Source organism: Anabrus simplex, chromosome 5, assembly GCF_040414725.1.
Source record: "Anabrus simplex isolate iqAnaSimp1 chromosome 5, ASM4041472v1, whole genome shotgun sequence".
NCBI lineage: Eukaryota > Metazoa > Arthropoda > Insecta > Orthoptera > Tettigoniidae > Anabrus > Anabrus simplex.
This window is the reverse complement of record NC_090269.1, coordinates 130628748-130656676: the sequence shown is the minus strand read 5'-3', so window position 1 is coordinate 130656676 and position 27929 is coordinate 130628748. Positions and strand designations below refer to the sequence as shown.

Sequence of the window (27929 nt, the reverse complement as noted above, 5' to 3'; positions counted from 1 at the left end):
AAGGCAAGACAGAATATCACTCCCACTTCTCACTATACCATACCAATTAATATTAGCCTTGATTCATAATTGATTTTTGTGTTACTGACCTTTGTGTATCTGCTGATGTAGCACACTCAGTGTGTGCCTGCAGTATATTCTGCTATTAAAATACTTCATAAAAGTTGCTAAATATAGGAAACAGAAAATAGGATGTATGTAGCTACAGCAAATAGTTATAATAAATCATTATTTTTGGAATAATGCCATTTTATTACTCTAATTTACTTGAACACATTACACACACTCGTACACACTATCCAGAGGACAAGATTTAATTTTATGAAGATTTCAGGTTCTAATTTATTGTTGAGTTTAGCCAGCAACAACAGGGTTGTAGATTCCAAGGATGGGATGCACACCGTAAACACTTGGTACTACCACAGGAGAGGCTGGCAGACGAGCAGTATGGGCAGGAGTATCAGTCTGGGCAGCTCGCTTAGCAATGACATGGGGGTAGTTGTAAGCAACGACAGGATGAGGAGTGACAACTTGAGAAGCTATGACAGGAACATGAGGCACAATTTTGAGGTTAGTTGTGCTGGCTGGGGTTTGGGGGTTAGCTTCACGCTTAGCAATGACGTGAGGGTAGCTGTAGGCAATGGCAGGGTGGCTTACTACATGGGGGGTGACTACATGGGAAGTTACAATAGGAACATGAGGGACACCTTTGAAGTTAGTTGTACTGGCTGGAGTTTGGGGGTTAGCTTCACGCTTGGAAATTAAGTGTTGGTAAAATGGGATGGCATAGGTTAAAGCTGGTTGGTGAACAACAGGAGTACTGACAACAGACACGACTGGAGATCCCAATCGAGATGTTCTAGCAGGAGTATCAGCCACCTGAGCCGCTCTACGAGAACGAGACTTTACAGCTTCAACCTCGGCAAGATGAGCGTTGCGAGCAGCTAGTACTTCAGGTGTCTCTTGGGCACCAACTGGGAGACCATTACTGACAGCTCGGTAACCAGAGCCATCAGCTACGTAGTTGGTACTGATGACCTGACCATTTGGGGCAATGTGACTGTAGGACCCTACTTTGTTACCAGCAGCATCCTGAAAATAAAAATTAAAAAATGTATTTCCATCAGCTATGTAGTTGACTGTAGAACCCTGCATTGTTACCAACAGCATCCTAAAAATTAAAAAGTGTTGTTATAACTTTTCCTCCCTAGGAATTTGTTTTGTAGCTTGTATAAGATTATCAGTTTCTCATGGCAGAAATCAGGGTGATCAAATACTGAAAGCAACATGAAAAGTTGTATGGGAAGGGATGAAATTATTCTTAAACTATTTCTCCCATGAAAGTATATGATATAAGGAACAATATTATACAATGAGGTTTACTGTACCCTGCCACACTGAATAAGATTACATATACTGGTATCTGAAAGCATTTAAACAGACTACACTGCTGTCTTGTAAGGATAAATGAGCTTCTGCATATTCAGTCTGTTTTGGAATGGCCCCCTCAAAAGTCAAAGCGAACAGCCAATTGTCTTATTCTTCTTTTTCCCTGAAAATGGTTTTCCGTGGTTTCCAATTTTCACACCAGGCAAATGCTGGGGCTGTACCTTAATTAAGGCCACGGCCGCTTCCTTCCCACTCCAAGCCCTTTCCTCTCCCATCGTCGCCGTAAGACCTATCTGTGTCGGTGCGACGTAAAACAACTAGCAAAAAAAAAAAATCATCTTTTTTTTTCTTCATGGGGCCTCTAAATATTAGTTTCTAATTAGCGTCAACCTCTAAGATCTTTTGCTACCATGTTTTTCCTCCATTCCCACCTAGATATACCTGCTCCCTTCACAGAGCTGCAGGTTGTTCTTATTGGGTCTTCTTGGATTTTTCCTCTCTCTTCACCTGGTAGTCCTAGAGTGGAGATTCTGATTCTACCCAGCACCTCACATTCGAAAAGTATGTGTTCAGCTGATTCATCTGCTTCATTGCATTTCCTACATATGTTTTCTCTTATTACTCCAATTCTGTGTAGGTGTTTTTTCAGATGGCAGTGTCCTGTCAACAGTCCAACTACCCATCTTATATCTTCTCTGCTGAGTTTCAACAGTTCTTTAGTATGTTTCTTGTTTGGTCCTTTTATACGTTCCTTTGCAAGCCTGCATCCTGGAGTGTTTCTCCAGTTTTCCATTTGTTTCTTTTGTACCTATTTTCCTGTGTAGTGTCAGTCTTGTCCATAGGAAATCCTGCATACAGCTTCTGGGCCATCAAAATGTGTTTCTGCCCCTTTCCTGGCGAGTTTATCTGCCTTTTCATTTCCTTATGTACCTGCATGCCCTGGTACCCATATTATTTTGACAGTGTTGTACTTTGAGAGCTTCAGGAGAAGTGAGTGGCAATACCAAACAATTCTGTATATTATCCAGACTGCCTCTAGTATCTTAATGGCCGCTTGGCTGTCTGTAAAAATGTTCTTATTCCTATAGTTCATTTTCAGATTTTTTTCAAGACACGTTGTGATAACTATAATTTCAGTTTGAAAGACTCTAGTGTGTCTGCCGAGGCTCATCTGGATTGATCTCTCAGGTCTTCCCCCGTTTATCCCTCCTCCTGTGCCATCCACAGTCTGAGCCATCAGTCCACCACACTATATTTTCTTTTTCAGTATTCCATTTGTTGATATCCCAGTCTTCTTTTTTTTATTGTCTGGGTCTCAAACGGTTTTTCAAAGTTGTACTTTGGTATCATATGATCAGAAGGCATGTGTAGAACCTCCTCTGTTATTACTTTGTTAGTTTTACAGTGTCCTAGATTGGGTCTTTGTGCATTCCAGCACTCTGATTGTGCCAGTCTATATGAACTCATTCTAGCCTGTCCTTTTGTGAAACTGCATAGTGATGGGAGGTCTAGTAAAGTATTCAAGGCTTCTGTCGGCATAGTTCTCATAGCCCCAGTTTTATGGCTGTAGGCTTTCCAATCTACTGCCAACTCTTCCTCGACTTACCTTCTGCCACCAGATGATTGCAGCATAGGCCATCAACGGTCTAATGATCATTGTGTATAATCACATTACCATTGATGGTCTAGGCCCCATATCTTCCCAACGGCTCTTTTACATGCATACAGTAAGTTCTTCATCCGGGTTATGTTCCTTTCTATATGTGGATTCCAGGTTAAATTTTTATCTAACACTACACCTAGGTGCAGTGCCTGTTCTTCCATATATATGTCTTGCCCAAAGAGTTATCTTGTTCGGGTTGACTGAAAGTTGCTCTTCCCGCCACCAGTTCTCCACAAGGTTAAGTGATCTTTGAATGAAGTCCTGGATAGCACTCATATCACCTTACCTCGTACCACAATCACTAGGGAGACATGTCACAGACACACGCACGCACGCGCGTGCGAGAAAAGAGGAATTAAAAGCTCCTCTCACCCTCTGAAAATTTCAGAATTCAGCCCATAGGGTAACATCCACTCTATTACCCTCGCTACCAATTTTGAATTTCTGATTGTGCTACTATCTGGCAACAAAAGCAGAATTATGCTGGACAGTTCCTAAGGCTGAGTTAATTTTGTTAGGTGACTTTTCATAAATAGACTACCTCAGCTGGGATCAAATCTGAAAACTTGGGCTCATGAATCGGATACACTATCATTGATCCATTGAGGCAGCTTTGTCAGCCCTAAAGAACAATATGAAATGCACACAAAGAAACTGCCTTTTGAAGTAAAATGTTGGTATTGGACACAGGACGTTAAGTGTTTGCATCCCGGTAGTCATTTTCTGGGGATGGCTATGCAAAAGTAGTTGAAAACACTTCAGTAAGAGTTGTAAAGTAATAGTAAGGTTGGTATAATGTCTTGTTATTGTTATCAGTAGGTATGTAATTTATGTAAATTCCTATAAAATGTTCGGAAAATACTTGTCTTGCCGAGCTCGATAGTTGCAGTCTTTTAAGTGCGGCCAGTATCCAGTATTTGGGGGAGAGGGGATTCAACGCCACTGTCGGCAGCCCTCAAGATGGTTTTCTATGGTTTCCCCATTTTTGCACCAGGCAAATGCTGAGGCTGTACCTTAATTAAGGCCATGAATGCTTCCTTCCAACTCCTAGCCCTTATCTATCACACCATCGCCATAAGACCTAAATGTGTCGGTGCAATGTAAAGCAACTTGTAAAAAACAAAAAACCTTGAGATACACAGAGCTTATGTCTCAATCTTTAATTCCTGTAAACTGAGTTCATAACGACTTTGTTAACCTTGTAGTAGTCTATGGCGTATTTTGGCGTAATGGTGTGTGTTTGACTATCTAGCATATTTGGAAACGGTATCAGTGTGAATTATCATCCATAATTGGGTCTCGTTGACCTAGTCGACGTATTATAACATTAGCCAGTGAGCAAAATTACAACAAAATACTTCAGGCACACTTACCATAACAGTCCCAAAAACAAGTCTTGTTAAAATGTGGAAACGATGTAGGCCCAGAGGCAGGTAGATTAGCAAAACCTAAATTCATTATACCGATCAAAATAACAAGACCTTGTTCAAGAGAACCAACTTCAATATTAAATGAAGGAAGTTTAAAATGTTTCAGATAATATTAACTCCCACAAGAAAGAAAGAAAACTTAACTCAAATTAAAATGAAATGTAAGCCAAGAAAATCTTTGTTAAGTTGAAAACAACATAAATCATTTCACACATGGGTACCCCTTAAACTAACCATCAATTACAATAAAATTTCAGCTCATTTCTTAATTTGATATACAACCAATTAATCAGGGAAAGAAATTGTTAAAATAATTATTCAATGATTTTCAGAAAACTTTACTGCAGTCTTTGAGCAGAAGAAAGTTTCTTTATGAACTATCTTAAGTCACTAGGAAGATAACCCAGAAACGATGCTTCACAGTAATGAGTTCCAGAAAGGAAGAAACGTCAGAAGTGTAAAATAATCAGATAATTAATCAAAATGACAGTCTTCTTCATCCATTCCCTTTTCCAGATTCTCTCTGGGTAGGGTAGTGTACCCAAGCCCTCCACCATTCTTCTTCTAGTACTTTATTGCTATCGACTCCTCTGCTTGCAATACAGTCCACAACGGAGCTCCTCCATCTCATTCTAGGACGTCCCCTAGGCCTCTTTCCAGTCTTTGTATCTGCACCATTCCCGCGTCCAGGTGAGGATACATGAGATCCAGACTAGCTCTTGATAAATGATTCTATGTGATTAATGTTGCTGGGTTGTGGGTTCCACTTGAGAAAGTACTCTGATGGCCTATGGTAAATCTCAACCTACGCAGAAGGACGTCTCCAACACGCTATCAGTCGGATACCATACTTGCATGTCGCCAAAATTAATCGCAAATATCAGGTCAATACGATATTTCAATTGATTCGCATGTGTCGCCAACGAAAATCACAATTACAAATGAGTTATTACTAGCGCCCGGATTTATATGCACTAAAAAACCTGAAAATATGCATGCAAATATGCACTAAAAAGTTACAATATATGCACGGAAAATAAGGAAATATGCTCTTAAAAACATGCAATTTTATTCACTTACCTATTTACAGGTATCATTTATTGCAAAAAGAAGCATCACAATAGGTAACTAGTAGTCTTTCAATGTTTTCTGGAGACAAACTATGTCTGTTGTCCGTCAAAATGAGTTTATAGGCTGAAAATGATCGTTCTACATCAACTGACGTAACTGGACAGTACTTATACATGGGTACCCACGTTTCGGAGCATACATCTGGCAAGGATACCCTAGTTCCACTCAAGTATTGACTAATTAACTTAATCTTCTTCAGTCCTGGGTTCGAATTCAACACCTTTTCTAACTTGCATTTAATCTTCTCTCCAATTTCGCCTGGAGCGTAATTCAACGAAGATGCAGCTTTTTCAACGAGATCAAGTGATTCATGGAGGGGAGTACCAGAAGATTCTAAGCTCTCAATGGCTTTTGGCAGTTTAGAAAAATGTGCATGAATGAAATTCACATCTTGATAAACAGTAGCGGTTTCAAACACACCTTTTGCATCACAGACACACGCAATATGTTCATCCTCAAGTTTTGTAACCACTTCTTTCACTTCATTAAAATGTTCCTGATAAAAAGATACTGCAGATAACCATGTCTCCCACCTAGTCAGGACAGGTTCAGGTGGCAAAGGAACTTCGGGTAGACAATCTTTGTAGAGCTGGACACGAGCTGGTGCTTTCAGAAACAGTTTCTTCCCACATCCAATTAAATTGTTAACAGCTGGAAACTGTGCGCGTATTTCTTCTGCAATGCGGTGTAATCCGTGCGCTAAACAGGTTACGTGTATGAGTTTTGGATAAAATACTTGGAGGGCCTTTGCTGCTTTCAACATATACGAAGCTGCATCTGTGAGCAGTACAAGCACTTTACAACAATTAGTCTCAATTTCAGATGGCCACAATAGTCGCAGAGAATCATTTACAAATCTTGCTATTGTGCTATGGTTTTCTCTAGTACTTTACAAGCAAGAAGATGTGGCTTACCGGGTTCGTCTGGATGTAATTTACTAACCACGAAATTTGCTATGTAACGGCCACACGAATCCGTTGTCTCATCCACCGATATCCAGACACAGTTCCTTCCGATATCAGAACGGATCAATTCCAGGGTAGATTCATATAGCGGAGGTAGGTAATTTTTACTAAGAGTTGATTCATCTGGTATTTTTTGATTTACGCAATATTTCTCGAGAAATGATCGCAGAACTGGATTGTTTAATTTATTCCATGGAATGTTGCTGCATACGAAAGCCCTACAAAGATCATTTGAAAATGTATCAAGACTACAGGACTTGGGCTTCACCTGTGTAAGAAGTAGTTGTTGTGATGTGCTGTTCTTCTCCTCCTTTGCTTTAATATGTGTAGTTGTTTTTGAATGCTGTTCAAGCTGAAATTTCTTTCCACATTTCACTTCCTTTGAGCAAACTTGACAGTACACGATGACACCATCTGTTGAATAGTCCCTATTACCCGACACCCACTGATTTAGTAAATCTCTTCTGCTGCTCTTTTCCTTAGGCATTTTTTAAAAACTAACACTTTTAGAAATGAGATACAGGGCATTAAAATGGAACGTAACTAGTGAACTGAAGATACTTCTGTCCTGACCAAGTGCCCAGCCCCCTGTGATTATTATCTGCTGTGGTAGAGAAACGAATTCAGGGAAGTCCAGCCTGCCTATCCACACCTAAGCTATCTGTTGCCATTGTCAGTTGTGAAAGTAAAGTCGAAAATACCAACTAGCGAGAGATGCACATAAAATAGGCAAATAGCTAGGGATGTACAAAACAGATTTATTTTAGTAGTTCTTGTAATTATCCTTAAATTCAGACATTATATACCGGAATATGCTGTTACGTCTAGAATATGCACTAACCCTCAAAATATGTCAAAATATGCAATTGCATATGCGCATATGCATTTTAAAAAAATCCGGGCCCTAGTTATTACAGTCTTACATCTAGTTTTTATACTAAGTAGGCATTAAAAGAATTATGAAGTTTCACTATTCAGTCCAAATACTAAGGAAATGTTACCTAATATATCGTTGAAAATGTCTCACACAACGTAGGTAGCTTCGTAATGTTATAAATATCTCAATCAGTTACAGTTAAGTTGAGATTTAAAAAAAAAGTTTGGAAAACTTGTAATAAGTAGCTGAAATCTAGGCCATAATTATCGATTCATTAATACCTTGGCCTGTTGAAAATCTAAGTCATATATAAATAATGTTCGAAGAATCAATTGAAAAATTAAAACATAGTAATCAAATAAAACATACTAAATAGAGTTGTAAGAATTAGATGCATCCAATTGGTTAAAAATGAAAAGAAAATTACATTCATTACTATATACATCATTCCAGATTATAGTCTTTAAACAGAATGTAGAACGCAGTGAAAATAGCCAGATAAATAATTCATTAAGATTTGGAATCTCTTCCCTCTGAGCTGAATTGCTCCTCAAAGTCATTTAAAGTTCTGTCGTTTAACCTTTAACTCAAATATGACTGGTGAAACGAATGTCACTTTGTGCTAAACCTAATATCTGTGTCCATACACAGTAGAAAATCATATGGGAAAGCAATATCTGTTTTCTAAGGACTTCAGTTAAATAATATGCTTGAAAGTTCCCTTTGTTTTCATGTTTCATAGGATCTGATCCCCATATAAGCAAATTCAGGTCCGCTCTAAGTCGTGATTGATTTCAAATTAATACTATCATATGGCTTATGTGGTTAATTCACATAATTATTACCTTAGTCCATGGTTAAAATTCAATTTAAGTGCGTATCTGGCTGAATATAGCATTGCTAAGTGTATTTTATTAAATTTCTAACAAATTATACCACAAGTGGAAAAACTGGCATGTTAGAAGACTCTACCTTCATCTAAAAATCCGTATATGAATGACTAAGTTACCAGTGATGTGTGAACATGCTCACATAAAATCAGAAATTAGGTTATCATGTGTGAGAGTACTTGAAAATGGTCATACATAACTCAGTAAAGGCCTAAATATTATCATTATTAGCCTCTTGGCTCATTTGATGATCCTACATATTCAAAACAATACTGTATTGATGGCATTGAGATCGTATCCTAACCTACTTTGAGTGTATCTGGGAATAAAACAGCAATTGAAAGCAGTATGTTTCAATATATATCTTAGAATGCATAATTTGCACGTAATATCATCTCACAGAAGACTACTATGACCAACCTCTCAAATAAAAATAAATATCACCATCACAACTTAACATCCACTTATATTATTACTTCATTCACCATTTACCATTCCAAATATTACGTAATATCCATATCAATGCATTACAAGCACCCATCTCATTAAATACGATGCATAAGTGCCATAACCTTCACATATAAAAACATTATTCTTATCGTCATAGTGTCAAAGAAAAGTGTATCATAATACTAAGCTGTACTACTATATTTCGTCGTAAACATTCCCTAAATACGATCTCTTAGCTTGCTATTCCGATAAAGCCATCACACATGTATATTGACACTCATATTACACTTTAACACTTCACTGATAATGATTAAAAATATCTATTACGTTCTCTCACACCACATTGATAAAGTTGCGAACGGCTTTCACTGGTATATTACGCCTACATATGGGATTGACAGTAACATCAGATGAATACCTACATCCATGTAATTACACTTCGATATATTATACGCACGCACAATGTCACAAAACATATCAACACATAGCCAAAAATAAAGGTTTCTACTTACGAAAAACGACTCATAGGGGACTTAACTTTGCTTATTGGACCCTGTTTGCCATCTCGCTGTTGGTCATCGGGAATGGTAGGCCTCGCTCCATGGTTCTGCTTTAGGTAATCGGGTCCATCTCGTCTTCTCAGCTGACTTTCAATCCTCCTGGGTCATCAACCTCGTAAAGCGCCACCATAGTCGGAGTAGTCTCTGCCTTGGTCTTTTACAACATCATAGTGGTCTCGGGTACGTTTGGAACAGAATAATACAATGTCTTAGTTAGTGTTGTCATCTTACAATTAACCTTCGTTTTGCAATGCCAATGATATCAGAATAAAATGTGCTCTGGGACGATTAGTCTCAATATAGTAGTTCTAATTGTGCTATTATTGGTAAAAACTCTCTCGCTTGCCGAGCGAATGTGATTTCTCCGTGCTTATTAGAAATGCACTTGACAGCTGGTTGGACTCTGCTGTCTACGATATGCAGTATCAGACAAATATAAAACTTCTAAGTCCAGCCGTGACGTATTTGCTAACTCCTTTTGCTGGTCTTTAAATTTCAGTTATTTGATCTCTAAGTTGACGTTGAGCGGGCTGCCGCGGATTTTATCCTCCGTCAATATTTGATCTTTAAATCTGATAAGCTGGCTTCTTTCTTTGCTCGACTCCGTCTTGCTTGCCGTACTGCTGAATTGTGTAGAATGTTCTAATGGAAGTCTCTTTTTTTCTTAATAATTGGTTTAAATAATCCGCTTCTGTCATTCTTTTTTCACAGCCTTCTAAGTATGGTTCTTTCGGTGACTACCGGTTGAAAGGATTATCATTTCAGTTCGTACCGATGTTAGTTGCTTTCACATTGACCTTTTAATGGCTTGAACTCCATTTTTGTTCCTACTGATGCAAATATAGAATGGTGAAATGGCACATATCCATGAATGTTCTCTTTAGTATTCTCTCTCCTGGCAGTCTCATCATGTGTCCAAACCATTTTAGCTTTGCTATATCAATCTCTTCTTGAAGTTTACTTACTCCCACACTTCTCCTTATTTCTTCATTTCGTATTCTATCTTGTCTTTCCTTGTATGCTCCTCAAAAACCTCATTTCAGCTGCTTGTATCTTACTTTGGTTCCACTTAGTTAACATCCAGGCTGCTGAAGCATAGATCAGTATAGGTTTATAATAGGACAAGTATAAAACCTTCTTCACTTCATTGGCACATCTTTGTTCCATACGTCTTTCACACACTGGTAGAAACTTTTAGTCTGCTGTATTCTTAAATCAATTTCTACATCCAAATTTCCATCTTGTGATATCATGCTGCCCAAATATTTAAAATATTTCACTACTTCAAGAGGTTCATTTCCTATTTTTATCACTCCCTTGGATTTTCTGTTACCTCTTGTCATGATCAAAGTCTTACTTTTCACAGTACTAATCTTCATTCCAAAATTTCTTATCTCCTCATTCCATAAATCAACTTGTCTCTGTACTTCCTCTTTATTATCTCCCCAAACTACAATGTCATCAGCAAAGAGCATAGATTTAACTTGCTCACCCATCATCTTCTCCTTGATGTTATGTAGAATTCTATCCATGATGATAATGAAGAGTAAGGGAGACAATACACTACCCTGTCTTAAACCTGTCTCAACTCTGAACCATTCAGTTTGACCCAATTGGTTCTGACACAGCTTTCGCAATTTTGATACAATGCTATTACCATCTGCATTGTTTCATTCCCAATCTGTGCCTCTGTCAATGTTTTCCATACCATACACTGTCATATGCCTTTTCAATATCTAGAAACATTACTACCATGTCCTTTCCATATTCCCAATACTTTTCCATAATTTGATGCAATGTAAATATTGGGTCAAATGTGGATCTGCCTCTTCTGAATCCATACTGCTGTTCTGACAATTTTCCCTCTACTCTGTCTCTTATTTGTCTATCCAGGATTCTTTCAAGGATGTTAGCTGTATGAGGTATCAATGTCACTCCTTTGTAATTTTCACATTGCTTCCTGTCTCCTTTCTTGAAATTTGGTATAATAACCCCTTTCATCCACTCTTTTGGAACAGTCTTTTCTCTCCATATCACTCTGAAGAGTCTATACAACCACTGTAGACCAACTACTCCTGCTGCTATTATCATTTCTATGGTGACCTCATCAATTCCAGCTGCCTTGCCTTGTTTCATTCTTTTAGTGGCCCACTCAATCTTTGCCATGGACAGCTCGTTTTCCTTATCTTCCATCTGCACTAAATCTGGTTCTTCAATTTCTCCTTGTACCGGGTATTTTGCACGTTGTAAAGCTGTTCAAAGTATTTTCCCCATCTCTGCAGTATATCCTGCTTCTGTGTCATCACTTTCTCCTGTCCATTTTTAATGAACTTAGCACCTTCTCCTGGGTTTTTTCTTTTTAACCCACTGGAATAAGATCTTTTTCTTTCCGGTTGTATCTTCTTGCAGAGATTCAGTGAATTTTTGCCAGCATTTCTTTTTCTCTTCTTGAACTACTTTAGAGCACTCCTTCTTGCTGTGCCTATATTCTGTTTCTCAGCCATCTTTTTCAAGCTTTTTCCTTCCTTTTAACTATATCTTTTACCCTGTCATTCCACCAGGACATTTCTAGATCTTTTTTCCTGCCTGATACTCTTCCACAGGTCTTTTCTGCAGACTCGACCATGACTGTTTTAAAGTATGCCCATTCTTCTTCAACCCTTCCTATGTCTTCCTTAGGTATACTTGTTTTAATGTGTGTCTGGAACTCTTTATTTATTTCCTTCTCCTACAATTTCCACACCCTTAGCTTTCTCTGCGTGACAAGTATCAAGTGAAGTACGAAGTTAATACTCCCAAGAAATAATTATTAAATATCCAATGCACTAAGCACGAGTCCACTGAGATTGGTTCAACACGAATAGGCAACCAACGTCATTACCAAGACAACCCACACAACAAAAAAATCAACAAACGTCAGATGTCAGATGTCATTAGCCAGGGTACACGCCCACTAACAGTTCAGAAATGTGACCATGATGATCACATGACCCAGAAAGAAAATGGCTGCCATAAACAGCTAAGTTAGTCAAAAGAAACTGTTTTCAACTCACTAAACTTACATTACAGTTCAGTGGTATTTTAGTAGATAAAACAATACTTAAGAAGCTAGTAACTTAAACCACCATTTACATAAACACAGGAAAGACTTTCTTAAATACCACGTAAATGAGTTACACAATATGTAACTTTTAATATATAATTTATAACGTTTAAGCAATTTTAAACAGGTCAGCAGACCTAAACATTTGTCAAATAATTGCACTGAAAAACCCCAAACATAGGGGCAATAACCTTACAAGATCATGGTGACCTCGAATGATATTATATTACTGCTTAAAAACAACTTTGTTGAGACTGGAGTAAAATACATATCACCTGAGCCCAATTTAGGTGCACATACGCAAACGATTCAGCAATAGTTCCATTTTAGGCCTATACTCACCTCTTGATTTTAGCTCAGGGACCCAGAAAAACAAATTACTTACAGTCTTGTAGAAATAAAACTTAAGATAATAATAATCCAACATGTGTTTGGCCTTTTGCCACACAGCAAATAATTCAACCAGGGTCATATTCCATCCTCCTTTCTTCTGGATTTACTAGAATTCGATTAAGCATTGATCAGCAGTAGCAAGGATTGATCTTTTCTCCGCAACGACCGCAGAATAACAACTGAAACTCAAGTGATTGTCGTTCAGCATCCAAGTTGATGAACGACGAGAGACAGTTCCGTCCACGTGGCCAGGAGGCAGCACCGCACGACTGTCGAGCTCAGGAGACCAGTGCTTACGGCATACAAGCGTACTATCAGGAACTCGCTGGCTTACGTTTTAAGTTCAATAACACGTCGACTAGGTCAACGAGATCCAGACATGGATGATAATTCATGCTGATGAATGAAAACCTACCTGTTTTCCAGTCATTGACTGGGTCAGGGATGGAATGAATGAACCATATATAGGTTGTTATTACAATGGGGTCGCCACTCCCAAAGCGATTTATGAATGTCTGATAAATGCTATGAAATGATAATGGAGAGTATTGCTGGAATGAAAGATGACAGGGAAAACCGGAGTACCCAGAGAAAAACCTGTCCCGCATCTGCTTTGTCCAGCACAAATCTCACATTGAGTGACTGGGATTTGAACCATGTTATGATGCAGTGAGAGGCCGACGCGCTGCCATCTGAGCCTCGGAGGCTAATTCACACTGTTACCATTTCCAAATATGCTAGATAGTAAAAAACACATCACTATGCCAAAATACGCCATAAGCCTCATGTAGATTCACGTTTATGTAGGTTCCAGCACATGACGATGCAAATAGTTGCATTAACACTCTACTTGCGGTGATGGTTGCTTCAAGTCAGTTGAGAAGTTAATGCGGTGAGAAATTTAGACACTGTCCATGACGAATAGAATACCTAGTGTGATCACTCCGCTCTCTTAACATTGTCGTTGGTAGCCCTGACAGAGTGTAGCGCTGCAGTCGCAACGAATCAGCTGCAACAACACGTGCGCCAAATTGCATGCGTGAAGTCATGGTAACGCCTATCGAGGGAATTTGTTTGTTTTGATATTTTCCGAAAGTCTGTAGTGCTTTGTGTGTGCAATCAACTAGTTTTCTATTATTTCGAGAAAATGTCATACTGTTTCGTTCGTGGTTGTAAATCGGGTTACAGAAGGGAGCCTGATGGTAGACAAGTTTTTATACTGCAAAAAAAAAAAAAAAATCTGTTTGCGATGTAGGCAACAGTTATTCCGCAGAAAGATAACCAATTGTCGGCCAAAAGCAGAATATGTGACCTGCATTTTTTGGCAGATTTAATTAACTTAAAATGGTGGACTGTTTCGTTGTGAAGGTTAAAATGTTGAACTTCCTCATGTGAGGTGGAAATTAAAACCAGGAGCGGTCTGTCATTTTTTTTTTTTTTCAAATTTATCGAAATACCTATCCACTGAGGTAAAATTGCGAACAGCACCCAGTAGGAAAAGGAATGAAGACAGTATCAAGAGCATAAGGAACAAGAATCACGATGTGAGTGAAGCAGTGATGGCAACAGTGAGCGGTAAGATTTTAGGTCAGCCTAGTTGTAGTCAAATTCACAGCCAGTCTAGTTCTCTTACCGATGCCCAAAAGTCAATAGTGTCGCTCAAAAGGTGACTAATGTACGCAACTCATAATTTAATTAATTTCCTACAAGGGCAGATTAAGAACACAGAATGTTTAATGTTTTACGTGCTCTTTTTAAAAAAGGTTTCTTTCTTGTGTTGTATTTGGTTATTTGCGCATCAGTGTAACCTCCACTAAAACAGTTGACCGTGTAGCATTGGCAATTGGTTCCACTAGCGCTGCTCTGCAGGAGTGCGTTTGAACTCTGTGTGTGATCTCGCTAGGTATTCTATTCCAGTTAAATTGAAATAATAAATATGGTAGTTCAGCCTATTCAGTACAACAGTTGACGTGAAAAAACCACTGGGTCATCATCAGCCGATTATAACTCGATTTTAGAACAGTTGACGTGAAAAAACCATAGTCAACTGTTCTAAAATCGAGTTATAATCGGCTGATGATGACCCAGACTGGGGTCGAAACCGGTACAATTTCCATATTTTAATTAAATAAGAATGTAATCTCTACATCTCTTATTTACTTGTATTGAATAGGTTGAACTACCATATTTATTATTTCAATTTAACTGTGATAATTTTCAATACGGAACAATGAAATTTTTATCTTTAAAGGTATTCTATTCGTCATGCACTGTCATTATCTCCTAGTCTTTGTTCAGTTGTTTTGTAACATTGTCATAATTATTGTGATAGTTTTTAAGTTCCAGCCTTCTGCTCTCCACCATATTTTATGTCCTATCCTTCATGACAGCCTGTGTTATTCTTCACATATCCGTATGATGCATCTTTAAAGGCTTAAAGTCTAACAATCATGAATTTCGTCAGTCGTAATGCATTATATTACTGATGAGTTTATCCATTCAGTCATGGCTGATTTTCAGATACTTAATGGACCAAGGCATGTTATGTTGTGTTCTCTACCGATTCTTTTAGTTCATGTACAGTACACCTCTCATATCCAGCCCTCTGATATCCAAACCCTCCGATATCTGGCCTGGTTTCCGGAGATTAAGTTTTTTAAATACATATGACAAGTTAAATTTTTGGGGCAGAATGTAGTGAACTATGTTACTGAGTTGGACTGTTGTATAAGAAGGAATGCACACTGGGGCAAAACACTAGCAACCAGGAATGAGTTAGCTGGAAAATTTATATCTCCAATAACGGACCAACTATATTGGTATTATAAATTTACTCATTCGGGACAAATATTTCAGGTTCCCTATGGGAATCAAAATCTATATCATCTGATGGCCAGGCAGGCATCAATTTTTAGAAATGAGACAAAGTCTCTCATAATGAATTGGCTTTGCCGGTGGCTCCAAGTAGCCTACGCAGTGGCTTCTATGATATGCACTAGCCATGCGTCTTGGTAGGTGTGCTATTTACCAACTGTTGAGCCTAACTTAGCACACTGGTGCGAAACGCCGGCAACCAGGAATCAGTTGGCTGGAAAATTTATATGCACAATAACGGACCAATTGGTATTATCAGAAATGGTATGGCTACGGGTGGCAGGATGTCATTCATGTAGGTCAAACTGGTCACAGTGCCCTGGACATTCACAAACTGTGATGTGGTTGTACCCAGTAGCTCCCCACACCATTAGGCCTAAAGTTGGCACTGTATGTCTTGTGCGAATGCAGTCCATGTGATGCCTCTCCCCCTGTCTGCAGCAAACCAAATTGCAGCCATCATTTTCAAATAAACAAAACCTGGATTCATCTGAAAACGCTTATTGCTGCCATTCCTGTCCCCAGTGACATCATTCCATACACCATTGCAGTCTAGCATGTTTATGCACATTAGTCAAAGGTAGGCGGAAAAGCGGACAAAGCGCTGGTAACCCGGACCATGATAAACGGCGACTGACTGTCACTCCTGGTAGTGTATGATGTGTTACACTGTTCCACTGTTGTGCCAGAGCCGAGGAGGATGCAGATCTGTCCTGCAGTGCCATTTGGATCAGGTGTCAATCTTCTCAGGGGGTGATCTGGGTGGTGCGACCAGACCCATCTCGTCGTGTTCTATGGCTTTCTGTGAACCATTCTGTACACCCATTGCACTGCCGACACACTTCGTCCCACACGAGCTACAATTTCCTTGATGGATGCATCACATTCTCTCATGCCAATAATGTGCTCTCTTTCAAACTCACTCATTTGACAGTATGGTTCTCTCATACGTTTACGAGGCATCCTGCACATCTGCTCAAGTCACGCTGATCCATTACCTTCAGTTTATAGCGACGACGAAAACCGCAGGCACATTTTACCAGTCGGTGGTGATGCGCCGAGATATCGATGTGGACGTTGAACCTGAGGGCCGACATAGCTTGAATGCTAATCATTTCTTCAGAACATACTAATGCACATGTCCTGTGAATATGAACTTCTTATCTCTAGTCTTCCATGGTATTCTGGTTTTTATAAACATGAGTGTACTTCTCCCGAGTTTGGTCGTTTTTAACATTGCATCGGGTCTAGGTACTCTGTAGTGAGGACTTTCAAACCAAGGAATCAGAGGGTGAAAATATTATCAGGCATAGAGGAAGTATAAACAGAGGAGGATAGCACTTTAGCAAGAAGCAAAGAAAAAAGAAAAAAGGAAATATTAATCTGTCCACAGCTTGTTACTTCATGCTTTAACAGACTCCATACCTGGACAGCATGATGAGCCTGGAGCCCACTGACATGTCCATAACTGGCCTGACCAAGTACATTCTGTGCATGATACTGGGTAACAATAGGTTCAATGGCTGAGTAATCTACAACACCAAGGTGAGCTGAATAGACTACTGGTGTAACAGAGGCAGGCTTGGCGGAGGCAAGTGCCACTGTGGCACACAGAACTACCTGCAAAGAGAGGAATAAATAATTGTCAAAAAATGTAAAATAAAGCTCTTTGTTTGCTGCAATATGTAGAAAATATTCTTTCCTAATAAGAACTGATAAAAAAAATTACACTGACAAGCAAAAAATGCATCTAACACTTGGATTTCTTGGAGAAATGCATATTTAATGTACTAAAATGGTAAATGGAAAGCAAAGTATCTTCTTGAGGTATGTCTTATTGCATGTTGTTATACACTTACTAGTAGCCTGTTGCAGCAATAGCTGCAAACAAAGACTAAAAATGATACTGATGATAAAGTAAGCGTAGGAAAAGTAACAGAAAATATACTGAGCTCTGAAAGACTATGTCCTTAAACTTACACTTTGGTTGTGACTATACATATGGAATTTTTGAACCTTGGCAATTTATAGAATTTTTGCAATAAATTCTGTTCGGAAGATTTGAATCAATTACATAGAGCTGGCCGTATAAAGTTCGGCAATTTTCAACAGGCAGTAAATCTGAAATGTACAGTACATATGAATCATCCCCTGAATCTTAAAACTGTAAGGAGCTAATCCTGGAATGTGGTTACAGTTAGCAGAGAAGGATACAAAAGACATTGTACTATTATACTGCCCTACATGGCTCCTGTAGCATCACACCTTTAAGTATGCCATTCACTTGAGGTTGTGGAAAATAAACCAAACCATTGTAGCAACATGAATTAAAATGAATTCATTTTATAACCCTACACTGAATAATTTAATGTAAATGGATAAAAGAAAGTAGGGAGGATTTGAAAGAAATTGCCTACTGATTCTATTTTCTGGTGACTATTAGATGCCCTGAGAATATTAGTTTTTTTTCATTGTGCTAGTCACATGCTCTATTTCTTTATGAATTGTTTCGTTGGAAGCTAGTCTCCAGACTCTGTTTACTTGATAAGTTTTATTTAATCAGGTTCTCACTGTTCTCCTTTCTACCTTGAGTACTCTGTCTATTGCAACTGTGTTATTTTGAATAATGTTTCATATGCATTGATATGTAATTTGTGGCTGGATGACTATCTTGTTGTTTCAATTTGGTTGTTATTGAGAGATTCATTTTATTATATGTATTCTTGGTAACATGCTGTGCTGTAACAACTTCATCTATTCTATTTTGCCATGCTGGTTTCTCATTCAGATTATATGTGATTATTTCACCTAACTATTTAAATTGTTCTACAATTTTTATTTCTTGGTCTCCCAGCTTAATTTTGTTTGCAAGTGGAAGTTAGCATAATTTGTTTTCTTTTTTAAATTAAATTTTCAAATCAATATTTAGAGCTATTTCCTGTAAAGATTTTATTTGTTTTGTTTCCTGAATACCATTGGCCAGAAGAGCTAGATCATGAGTAAATCTTAGACAGTTCAAATGTATGTTATCCTTTTGTGTTCCAATTTTTATATTTTTCGAGTTGTTCTTGTACCATTCCCTCATAACGTACTCTAGGGCACAGTATTATTGTATTATTAGAAAAAAATGACTATTTTATGCAAATAAGAGGTTTAGTGAAATTAACATTTTTCTAGTAATCCTGAATTGGAGACCTTTCTTTTGATGTACAATGCAAATGTGTTAGTATTGCAATTTTCTCACAATATTGTGTTACTCGTTCAAAATATACATATAGATAGCTGTAGTACCCAACATTTCCCAGATAGTTTTTGAATGTTTACCTTTAAGATATGTATTGTCAGACCAGGCGAGTTTGGCCATGCGGTTAGGGGCACGCAGCTGTGTGCTTGCATCCAGGAGATAGTGGGCTCGAATCCCACTGTCGGCAGCCATTTTCCCCATTTTCACACCAGGCAAATTCTGGGGCTGTACCTTAATTAAGGCCATGGCCGCTTCCTTCCCACTCCTAGGTCTTTTCTATCTCATTGTCGCCATAAGACCTATCTATGTTGGTGTGACGTAAAGCAACTAGCAAAAAAAAAAATTAAAAAGTATTGTCAGTTATGTTTGAAGTTAATTTTTATAGAACTTTTTTTGATATGTGGATTGATATTTTACGATCTATTATGTAGTTTTAGAGTTACTTAGATGCATTTGATTTCAAGTTTTAGATTATCAAATTTCTGAGTAAAACAATGTCCTTATGGAAGCTCTATTTGACTGGGAAGTATGTATTTACCTGTCGCTCTATGGATATGATATACACGATTTCAACTGTCATTTTAGACTGTCATCAATCAGCCTTGCGACCCGAAAAGCAGTGGATTCGACACTAATCTCGTACATTTTAGACTATTTACTTTTAAGCCCATCTCAGCCCTCGTCTCAATGGATGCTGAACGTGGACTCAAACGGTATCCGGAGCGTTGCAGTTCATCTCTGCGACACATAAACAATGTATTCGACATTAATATATTATAATTAATATTATATGTAAATGTCATCCCCTCCCATTCCCCACCCGTAGTGGAGGTTGAGATGTTTCATCTCCATAGTATTTTTTTTCCAGATGGTAAGTCATACATGTACCAAGTTTCGTTGAAAGCTATTCTGGAACATACCCACATACATCCATAATCTCGGTCATTTTTACATTCATTTTCACCCCCTTCTCAACCTCCATTCTGATTGCGGGTGAAGTATGACTTAACCAGCATCCAGAGCATCACAGTTCAACTCAACGACCACGTAAACATGGATTAGACATTAATATGTCACTTTCGTTTATTTTTATATTTCATCCCCTCCGCTAGGAGTTCTCGGGGTATTTTGTCCCAACAGTATTTTTTTGAGTTAGTAAGTCATATGTGTACAAAGTTTTTCATTTAGAGCTATTCTGAAATATACCCACGTACATCCATTATCTCAGTTCTTCTTCTTCTTCGTGGGGCCTTTACATATTAGTTTCTAATTAGCGTCTACGTCTAAGATATTTTGCTACCATATTTTTTCTTTATTCCCACCTAGATATACCTGCTTCCTTCACAAAGCTACAGGTTGTTCTTATAGGGTTTTATTGGATTTTTTCTCTCTCTTCACCTGGTAGTCCTAGAGTGGAGAGACCGATTCTACCCAGCGCCTCACATTCAAAAAGTATGTGTTCAGCTGATTCCTCTGCTTCATTGCATTTCCTACATATGTTGTCTCTTATTGCTCCAATTCTATGTAGGTGTTTTTTCAGATGGCAGTGTCCTGTCAACAGTCCTACTACCTATCTTATATTTTCTCTGCTTAGTTTCAACAGTTCTTTAGTATGCTTCTTGTTTGGTCCTTTTATAAGTTCCTTTGCAAGCCTGCATCCTGGAGTATTTTCCCAGTTTTCATTATCTCACATAACCAGCATCCAGAGTCGTGCAAGAATTTAGAACCTAGTTATTTTCAGATTTACTCATAATTTCATCCCAGTATTTATTGCCAATTTGTATATATTTGTTTCATTTGTTTTATGTCAATTGTGTGCATGTACATTTGTTTAGTTAATCGATGTTTTACATTAAGGCTGAAGATGGCCAGCCCCAGCCAAAACTAGTCCCTAATTAATGTAATTTAGAATATTGCATATTATAGTATTGAAAGGTGGACCATTACAACATTAATTTAATAATTATATTGTTTAATAATTATATAGCATCCAGAGTGTTACAGTTCAACTCAGTGACCTCATAAACAATGGATTCAACATTTTTATCAGTCATTTTTGTTCATTTTTATATTTCACCCCCTTCCCTAGGAGTGCTAGGGGTGTTTTCCTCCAACAGATTTTTTTTTTTTTTTTTTTTCAGTTAATAAATAATGTTTACCAATACCGTATGAGGGCTATGCTGGAAGAAATACACCTCAGCGACCCCGAAAGCTGTGGACTGTACATTAGTATTTGTCGTCTGTTATTTGTATATTTCACGCCACTCTCTGTATATTTTAGAATTCAACCCCGCCCATAGCGGTATCTCACCTCCATAGCAATTTCTTCTCGATAATAAGTCATGTGTACCACGTTTGATTGAGAGGTATGCTAGAACATACATATGTCCTTAGACTTGGTCACTTTGGACATTTTCTTTTCTTCACCCATTCTCACCCTCCTGTCAATTGAGACTACATTTTATCTTAAATGGCATCCAGAGTATCATAGTTCATCTGAGCAACACTGAAAACTATGCATTCGACACAAGTATCGGTCTTTTTTTTTTTTCAACCCTACTCTAGTGGGCTAGGTGTCGTTTACCCAAAGGTATTTTTTTCCACGTAGTAAGTCATACCTGTATCAATTTTGGTTGAGAGCTATGCTGGAATATACACACATATGTCTGTTACCTTGGTCATTTTGGAAATTTTTATTTTCATCTTTTCCCACCCAATATGCGAAAGGAGACTGAACTTGGACTTCTCAAATATTCCTAAAGGCATCTTAGTTACCTTGTCCTACTAAAACTAGTTTTTGGTTAATGGAATCCCCAATTGGAATTGGCCTAATGCTATGCTGTTGTTTACTTAATATGAGAAATTAGAAATCTTCTGGATTATGAAAGTTACTTTATATAAATTTACTTCAGCTAATCCCAAATATTTCTGGGTTGCTGGAACCACTTTGGCTCATTTTGTTTTTGACCAGGTGTTTAAGACCAGATGCCCTTCCTGATGCCACGTGGATTTTTGAGTGAAAATTCCTACCCAATATTGACCAGGATTTCAACCTTAGCTGCCTGGAGGGAAAGCCAAACTGACTAGGAGTTGAAGGGATGAAACTTCTGGCATTACAGTTATTGCACTGAAATTATATCTCCCTAAAGTGAATTCAAATTGCTTTACCATCATCGTCTTAATGTTAATGTTGAAAGATTTTTTATCTTTAATTTATTAGATTACCAAATAATTAAAAGTGTTTGAGGAGCTGAATTCTAGGTCAGGAATAGGAAAATAATTACACCTTAGGTGTACTTACCAGGAGCTTCATGATTAGGTGTGATGTGTAGACAATGCAGATCCTCTGCTGAGGAATCCTTATATACTGAGCCTGACCTACCACACCCATCCTGTCAAGGCCAAGACCTCTGCTTGGCTCCCAGACACTTGGGGTGTAGCATAGCAAGAAAAAAAATGAGGTTCTCTCTGAGAACTGTAAAGTATTTTCTCAAGAAACTGTTCAATATTTCTTCTCTGAGAATTTGCATACAAGTGAAAGAATGCATACTTGGCTGAATAGCTGTAGGCGAACATGTGTGTTCAGAATCCTGAGCCCAGTGATCATTGATGATCTGTACTGGGCCTGGGCTCAGAAAATTCTAGGATGGTGCCTTGTACCAAGTTCTATGACATTTTTTTCCATTCCAAGCACCTACACGAATTCTTAAAAGAAGCATAACTGGTACAAGTTAGGAGTAACCATATTTTTGTTGATTGACAGCAATAATTTTGTAATAACCAAGCTCGATAGCTACAGTCGCTTAAGTGTGGCCAGTATCCAGTAATCGGGAGATTATGGGTTCGAACCCCACTGTCGGCAGCCCTGAAGATGATTTTCCGTGGTTTCCCATTTTCACACAAGGCAAATGCTGGGGCTGTACCTTAAGGCCACGGCCACTTCCTTCCCATTTCTAGGCCTTTCCTATACCATCATCGCCATAAGTCATATCTGTGTTGGTGTGACGTAAAGCAAAAAAAAAAAAAAAAAAATTGTAATCTATTCAGAGACTATAATTTTATGTTGAATATTGGATAAAACCATTGGAGTTTAAGTTCTAGGATAGGGAGATTGGCGTGTTGTTCACTTTTTACTGACTCCATACTTAAAAGTTAACTTCATTTTGTTCCGTATTGAGCTGATGCCTTTGCTGGCGAGATGTAGTGTTTACAGTACACTATGTCTTCTGGTATGGGCTATATCAAATTTGTTACTTTCATTGACCTGAGTCTCATCCTCGGCTTTGACAATATGAAAGTGACTGAGGTATGAGTGATGCTAGTAAACTTGTATATCAATCCAACATTGAATATGTAATATCATCAACAGTTTCACAACCATAGACTCTAACGCCTGTAATGCGTTGCAACATACCACCATATATTTTTTACCTACTTTTCATTTTTATGTGTGAAATTATCACTATATGTATTTTATATCATATGGTACGTATATTGTTTATACTAACATAATATGTTACTTGCCTAGTTTGCAGTTTTAAGCTGAAGATGACACACTTACGTGTCGAAACCGGTACTATGAATAAATAAATAAATATGTTGTAAACTAATATCTTGTACAACATAATTTTAGTATTGAATAGGTGGAACCTTCATTCAAATTTTAACAGTGTAGACTCCATACTTGTACTAATTAATTTCCCATTGGCGTATGTAGGCGAAAAATAAATACGTTAACTTCGGTGTCTGTTGTGGTGCATAATTTTTAAATTAATCAATACATTCATTCAGAAAGAAGCAGCTGTAGCCTTAAGCAAGGTACTACCCCAGCATTTCCCCATCTCTTCAGAAATGTGACTGGCATCTCCGAAAACCGTAAAAGTAGTTAGTGGGACGAAAAGCAACGGGAAACTACCTCACTCCTCATTTCCCTAGTACACCTCTTCAGTGATGCCTAATTTATCTATGACAGCTGTTGGCATAGCTGTGGAGGATCAAACCAGCCTTTGGGCTGAATACCCAACATACATACATTAGAAATGAGACTACCTCGGTCAGGTCGGAACTCAAGATCTTTAGATCTGGAGGTGGACACTATGTCATTTCTTTTTCTAATTAGCATGGTCCCTCAAGTTCATGGTCATTGTTTACAGTTTGGAAAGAAAAAGGAGATACACGATTGCTCAAATTATAGGCCAGTCCGCCTCTTGTGCCATACTATGAAATTTTTTTAACGTGTTCTCAATGTGGAATTATGAAACATCATCACTGTCTCACCTAACCAGTATGGCTTTGTTAAAACAGTGGAACAACAGACGCCATCCATGCACTTTTTCTATTGATAGAAAGACACCACGATATTTGGAAAAGGCGTTCAAGAAGGTACCTCGTGATGTCGTTTGGCTGGCAAGCTTATGTCAGCTGGGTGAAACTTCTGTAAAAAAAGCCTACAAGTTCAGTATGTTGTGCAGCAGGAATGTCCGGTACCTTCCAAATCATTATTGGTGTCCATCAAGGATCAGCCTTGTCCCCATTGCTCTTCACACGCTGAATGAACGCCATCACAAATTATATCCATCGAGGCATCCGTGGATGTCATGCTAGCTAGGGCCTCGAACAGCAAGTACAAGAGTGGAAGATGTGTCTTGAAGAATTTAGGATGAAATTAAATCTGAAGGAGTACCTGGAGTGCAATGACGAAACTGATGGAATGTTCACTTTGGGTGGGGCTCAACTTAATAAAGTAACCCATTTCAAATTCCTTGGGTCATGCATCACCTCAGACTGCAGTACGATTCCCGACATTAAGACAAGGGTCAGTGCTGTATTGATGAAATGGCACCGAATTACGGTGCGATAAGAAAAATCCATTGCATCCAAAATCTAAAGTCTACTGCACAGTGATTATGCCAGTGGCCCTTTATGCGTCTAAATGCTGGCCTACAACACTGAGGCATGAACATGCACTTTATGCAATGAAAATGCTTTGTGGTCCAATGGCTTGACTCGGCTAGACCATATCAGGAACGATGCTGTGTGGAAGAAGTTCAAAGTTGCCCCAATCACAGAGAAAATGCGTGAATCACACCTCTGATTGTATGGACATCTACTCTGTAGAAGCGAAACCTCGTTTGCAAAGACTGCCTTTCAACTCGAGCGATTGAAGTGGACCTTGTTTCTTGTTAACTTGAACTAGTGTAGATCAAAGATCTCTGACCTGCAGATAAGAATTGCTGTCTCCATCTCTGACCTCTTGTAAAAACTTCTCACTTGCCTGGCCATTTAAGGGAATATGTTCTCCATCTCTTTTAGCTCTATGTTAACCATTGACAAAGTAAAGAATATGAGAGTAGGAGAGTCAGCTATAAAAATGGACTCAGGAGTGGCTCTACAAGGAAGTAGCAAATTAGTGCAACCCTGGAAATTTTTATAACCCATATTACAAGCAATAACTATTGGTAACTAACAACATTTTGTTTATCATATCCTTAAAATTTATTAATAAATCCCCTCATTATCTGCTGAAGACCCGTGTCGTCCTGCACCGGCCTTGTTAGCATTGGCTTTGCTATAGACGAGTGGACTGTTGAGGGGTAGGTGCGGGGGAAATTTTGGAGGTGTGGCTCTGCTTACACTTACAAGAGATGGCTCTCTGCTCGAACAGAAATTTTTAATTCACAATTTATTTAGAAGCTTTACATACCACTTAGCTAAAATGTTCACATTGTTGGATTTTTCTTTGGGAGGCAGTTAATACTCGCTTGAACTCTTTGTTTCTGTCACTGACACCAGCACTACATTCTTTAAGGCCCGGTTTCATCAACACATGTTCAATATATACTAACAAGTAGTTAGTTAATACGGAGTTAGAAATTTAACATCTTATTAGGTTTCTTGCGTTTCATCAAACTTTTCTTGTGAAATGTTAACTAATCGACTGTTAACTCACCCAATATTGCGAACTGGTGCGAATCAAGGAGGCAGTGGTACGAACATGCTGCTTTACAACGCGCTCCGATGCGCTTTTGTTTGAGCACAGCTGTAAAATATGGCGCGTGAAGTGAAATAGAATCGTAGTTCTAATTTTTCCTCCTTCGAAAAAGAGTTGTTAATTGAATTAGTTAGTAAATATATATATATATAAGTTATTGAGTGCAAGCGCACAGATGGCTTGACGATAATAATAATAATTTCGTGTGGCTATTTCTAGCCGAGTGCAGCCCTTGTAAGGCAGACCCTCCGATGAGGGTGGGCGGCATCTGCCATGTGTAGGGAACTGCGTGTTAATGTGGTGGAGGGTAGTGTTATGTGTGGTGTGTGAGTTGCAGGGATGTTGGGGACATCACAAACACCCAGCCCCCGAGCCATTGGAATTAACAATGAAGGTTAAAATCCCCGACTCGGCCAGGAATCGAACCCGGGACCCTCTGAACCGAAGGCCAGTACGCTGACCATTCAGCCAACGAGTCGGACGGCTTGACGATAAAAGAAAAGGACGAGGCGCGGGAAAAGTCCGCGAGGGTTTCAATGGGGGTAAACTGATACTTTTTTTTAGCGGGAATCCGCTGTCACTTAACAGAATCACTTCGTTAATTGTCCCACTTCAAACTGTGCTCCGATATGGGAGTTATTAAATACTGTATTGTCGTGTGCAGAACCAGACCACCTAGCAAGTATATCCTTGATTTGGAGGTTAGGCTCACTAATCACCTGAACATTAAAATTAACAGAGAAATATCCCTTTCGATTACGATATATTTCGGCCCAGTTGCCTCCAGGCGATTGGATTCTTACATGTGTTCAATCTATTGCACATAGAACAAACACCAGGAAAACGGCTTATTTCATAGAAGTCGCGGATAATTTGCTGACGCTCTTGTACTTATATATCTCCTTCTCATGGATGCTACTGCTGCAGACACTCGACAAACAACTTTATTAACAGTGGCTTTAGAAATTCCAGCATTGTCTCCGGCCATTATGTGAAAATAACCAGTAGCAAAAACTCGTAATATTATCAGTGCCTGCAACATTGGAGAAAGAGGTAAGTTTCTCTTCGTATGATATTCTAACCTCACTTGAATTTCGTCAACAACCTTAGCAACGACTGTTTTCGATAACCTGTATCTATGAAGAAATTTCGTATCCGTCAAATTTTCAAAGTCATTACGTCGCTGAACTCTTCTTCGATCAGGATTGTTTTGTAAAAGATCTAAATAGAGCAATTCCGCCTCGAAAGCGAGATTCACAGCAGCCATTTTGGAACAGGTTGCTAAATGCTAATGTTAGCCATTTAACATTGGAAATGGCTGATGTTAACTTTAATACGCAGTTTAACATTTGTTAATGTTAACATTTTTTGATGAAACGCAAATTTTCTTAAATCGTATGTTAAAATGATTTAACACCTTGTTAAGTACTAACATGTGTTGATGAAACCGGGAGGTATATAACATTCCCTTCAGTAGAAGAGCGTCAGCAAATTATCCGCGACCTCTATGAAATAAGCCGTTTTCCTAGTGTTTGTTCTAGGTGCAATAGATTGCACACATGTAAGAATCCAATCACCTGGAGGCAATTGGGCCGAAATATATCGTAATCGGAAGGGATATTTCTCTGTTAATTTTAATGTTCAGGTGATTAGTGAGCCTAACCTCCAAATCAAGGATATACTTGCTAGGTGGTCTGGTTCTGCACACGACAATACAATATTTAATAACTCCCATATCGGAGCACAGTTTGAAGTGGGACAATTAACGAAGTGATTTTGTTAGGTGACAAGTGGATACCCTCTAAAAAAGTATCTGTTAACCCCATTGAAACCCTCGCGGACTTTTCCCGTGCCTCGTCCTTTTCTTTTATCGTCAAGCCATCTGTGCGCTTGCACTCAATAACTTATATATATTTACTAACCAATTCAATTAACAACTCTTTTTCGAGGGAGGAAAAATTAGAACTAC

The 27929-nt window shown here is 38.5% G+C and overlaps 2 protein-coding genes across 4 annotated transcripts in view; one reads left to right on the top strand and one right to left on the bottom strand.

Moving 5' to 3' along the window:
* Window positions 1-27929, top strand: part of Rbcn-3B (WD repeat-containing protein Rbcn-3B) — a 438089-nt gene that overhangs the window by 262300 nt on the left and 147860 nt on the right. The window lies entirely within an intron of this gene.
* LOC136873844 (uncharacterized) lies at window positions 250-27929 on the bottom strand. The gene is made up of 4 exons (XM_068227582.1): window positions 27883-27929; window positions 22271-22397; window positions 17151-17345; window positions 250-1092 (listed from the first exon to the last, which is right to left on the bottom strand). The coding sequence occupies exons 2-4, from the start codon at window positions 22358-22360 to the stop codon at window positions 355-357; spliced, it is 1023 nt and encodes a 340-aa protein (XP_068083683.1). The 5' UTR covers window positions 22361-22397; window positions 27883-27929; the 3' UTR covers window positions 250-354.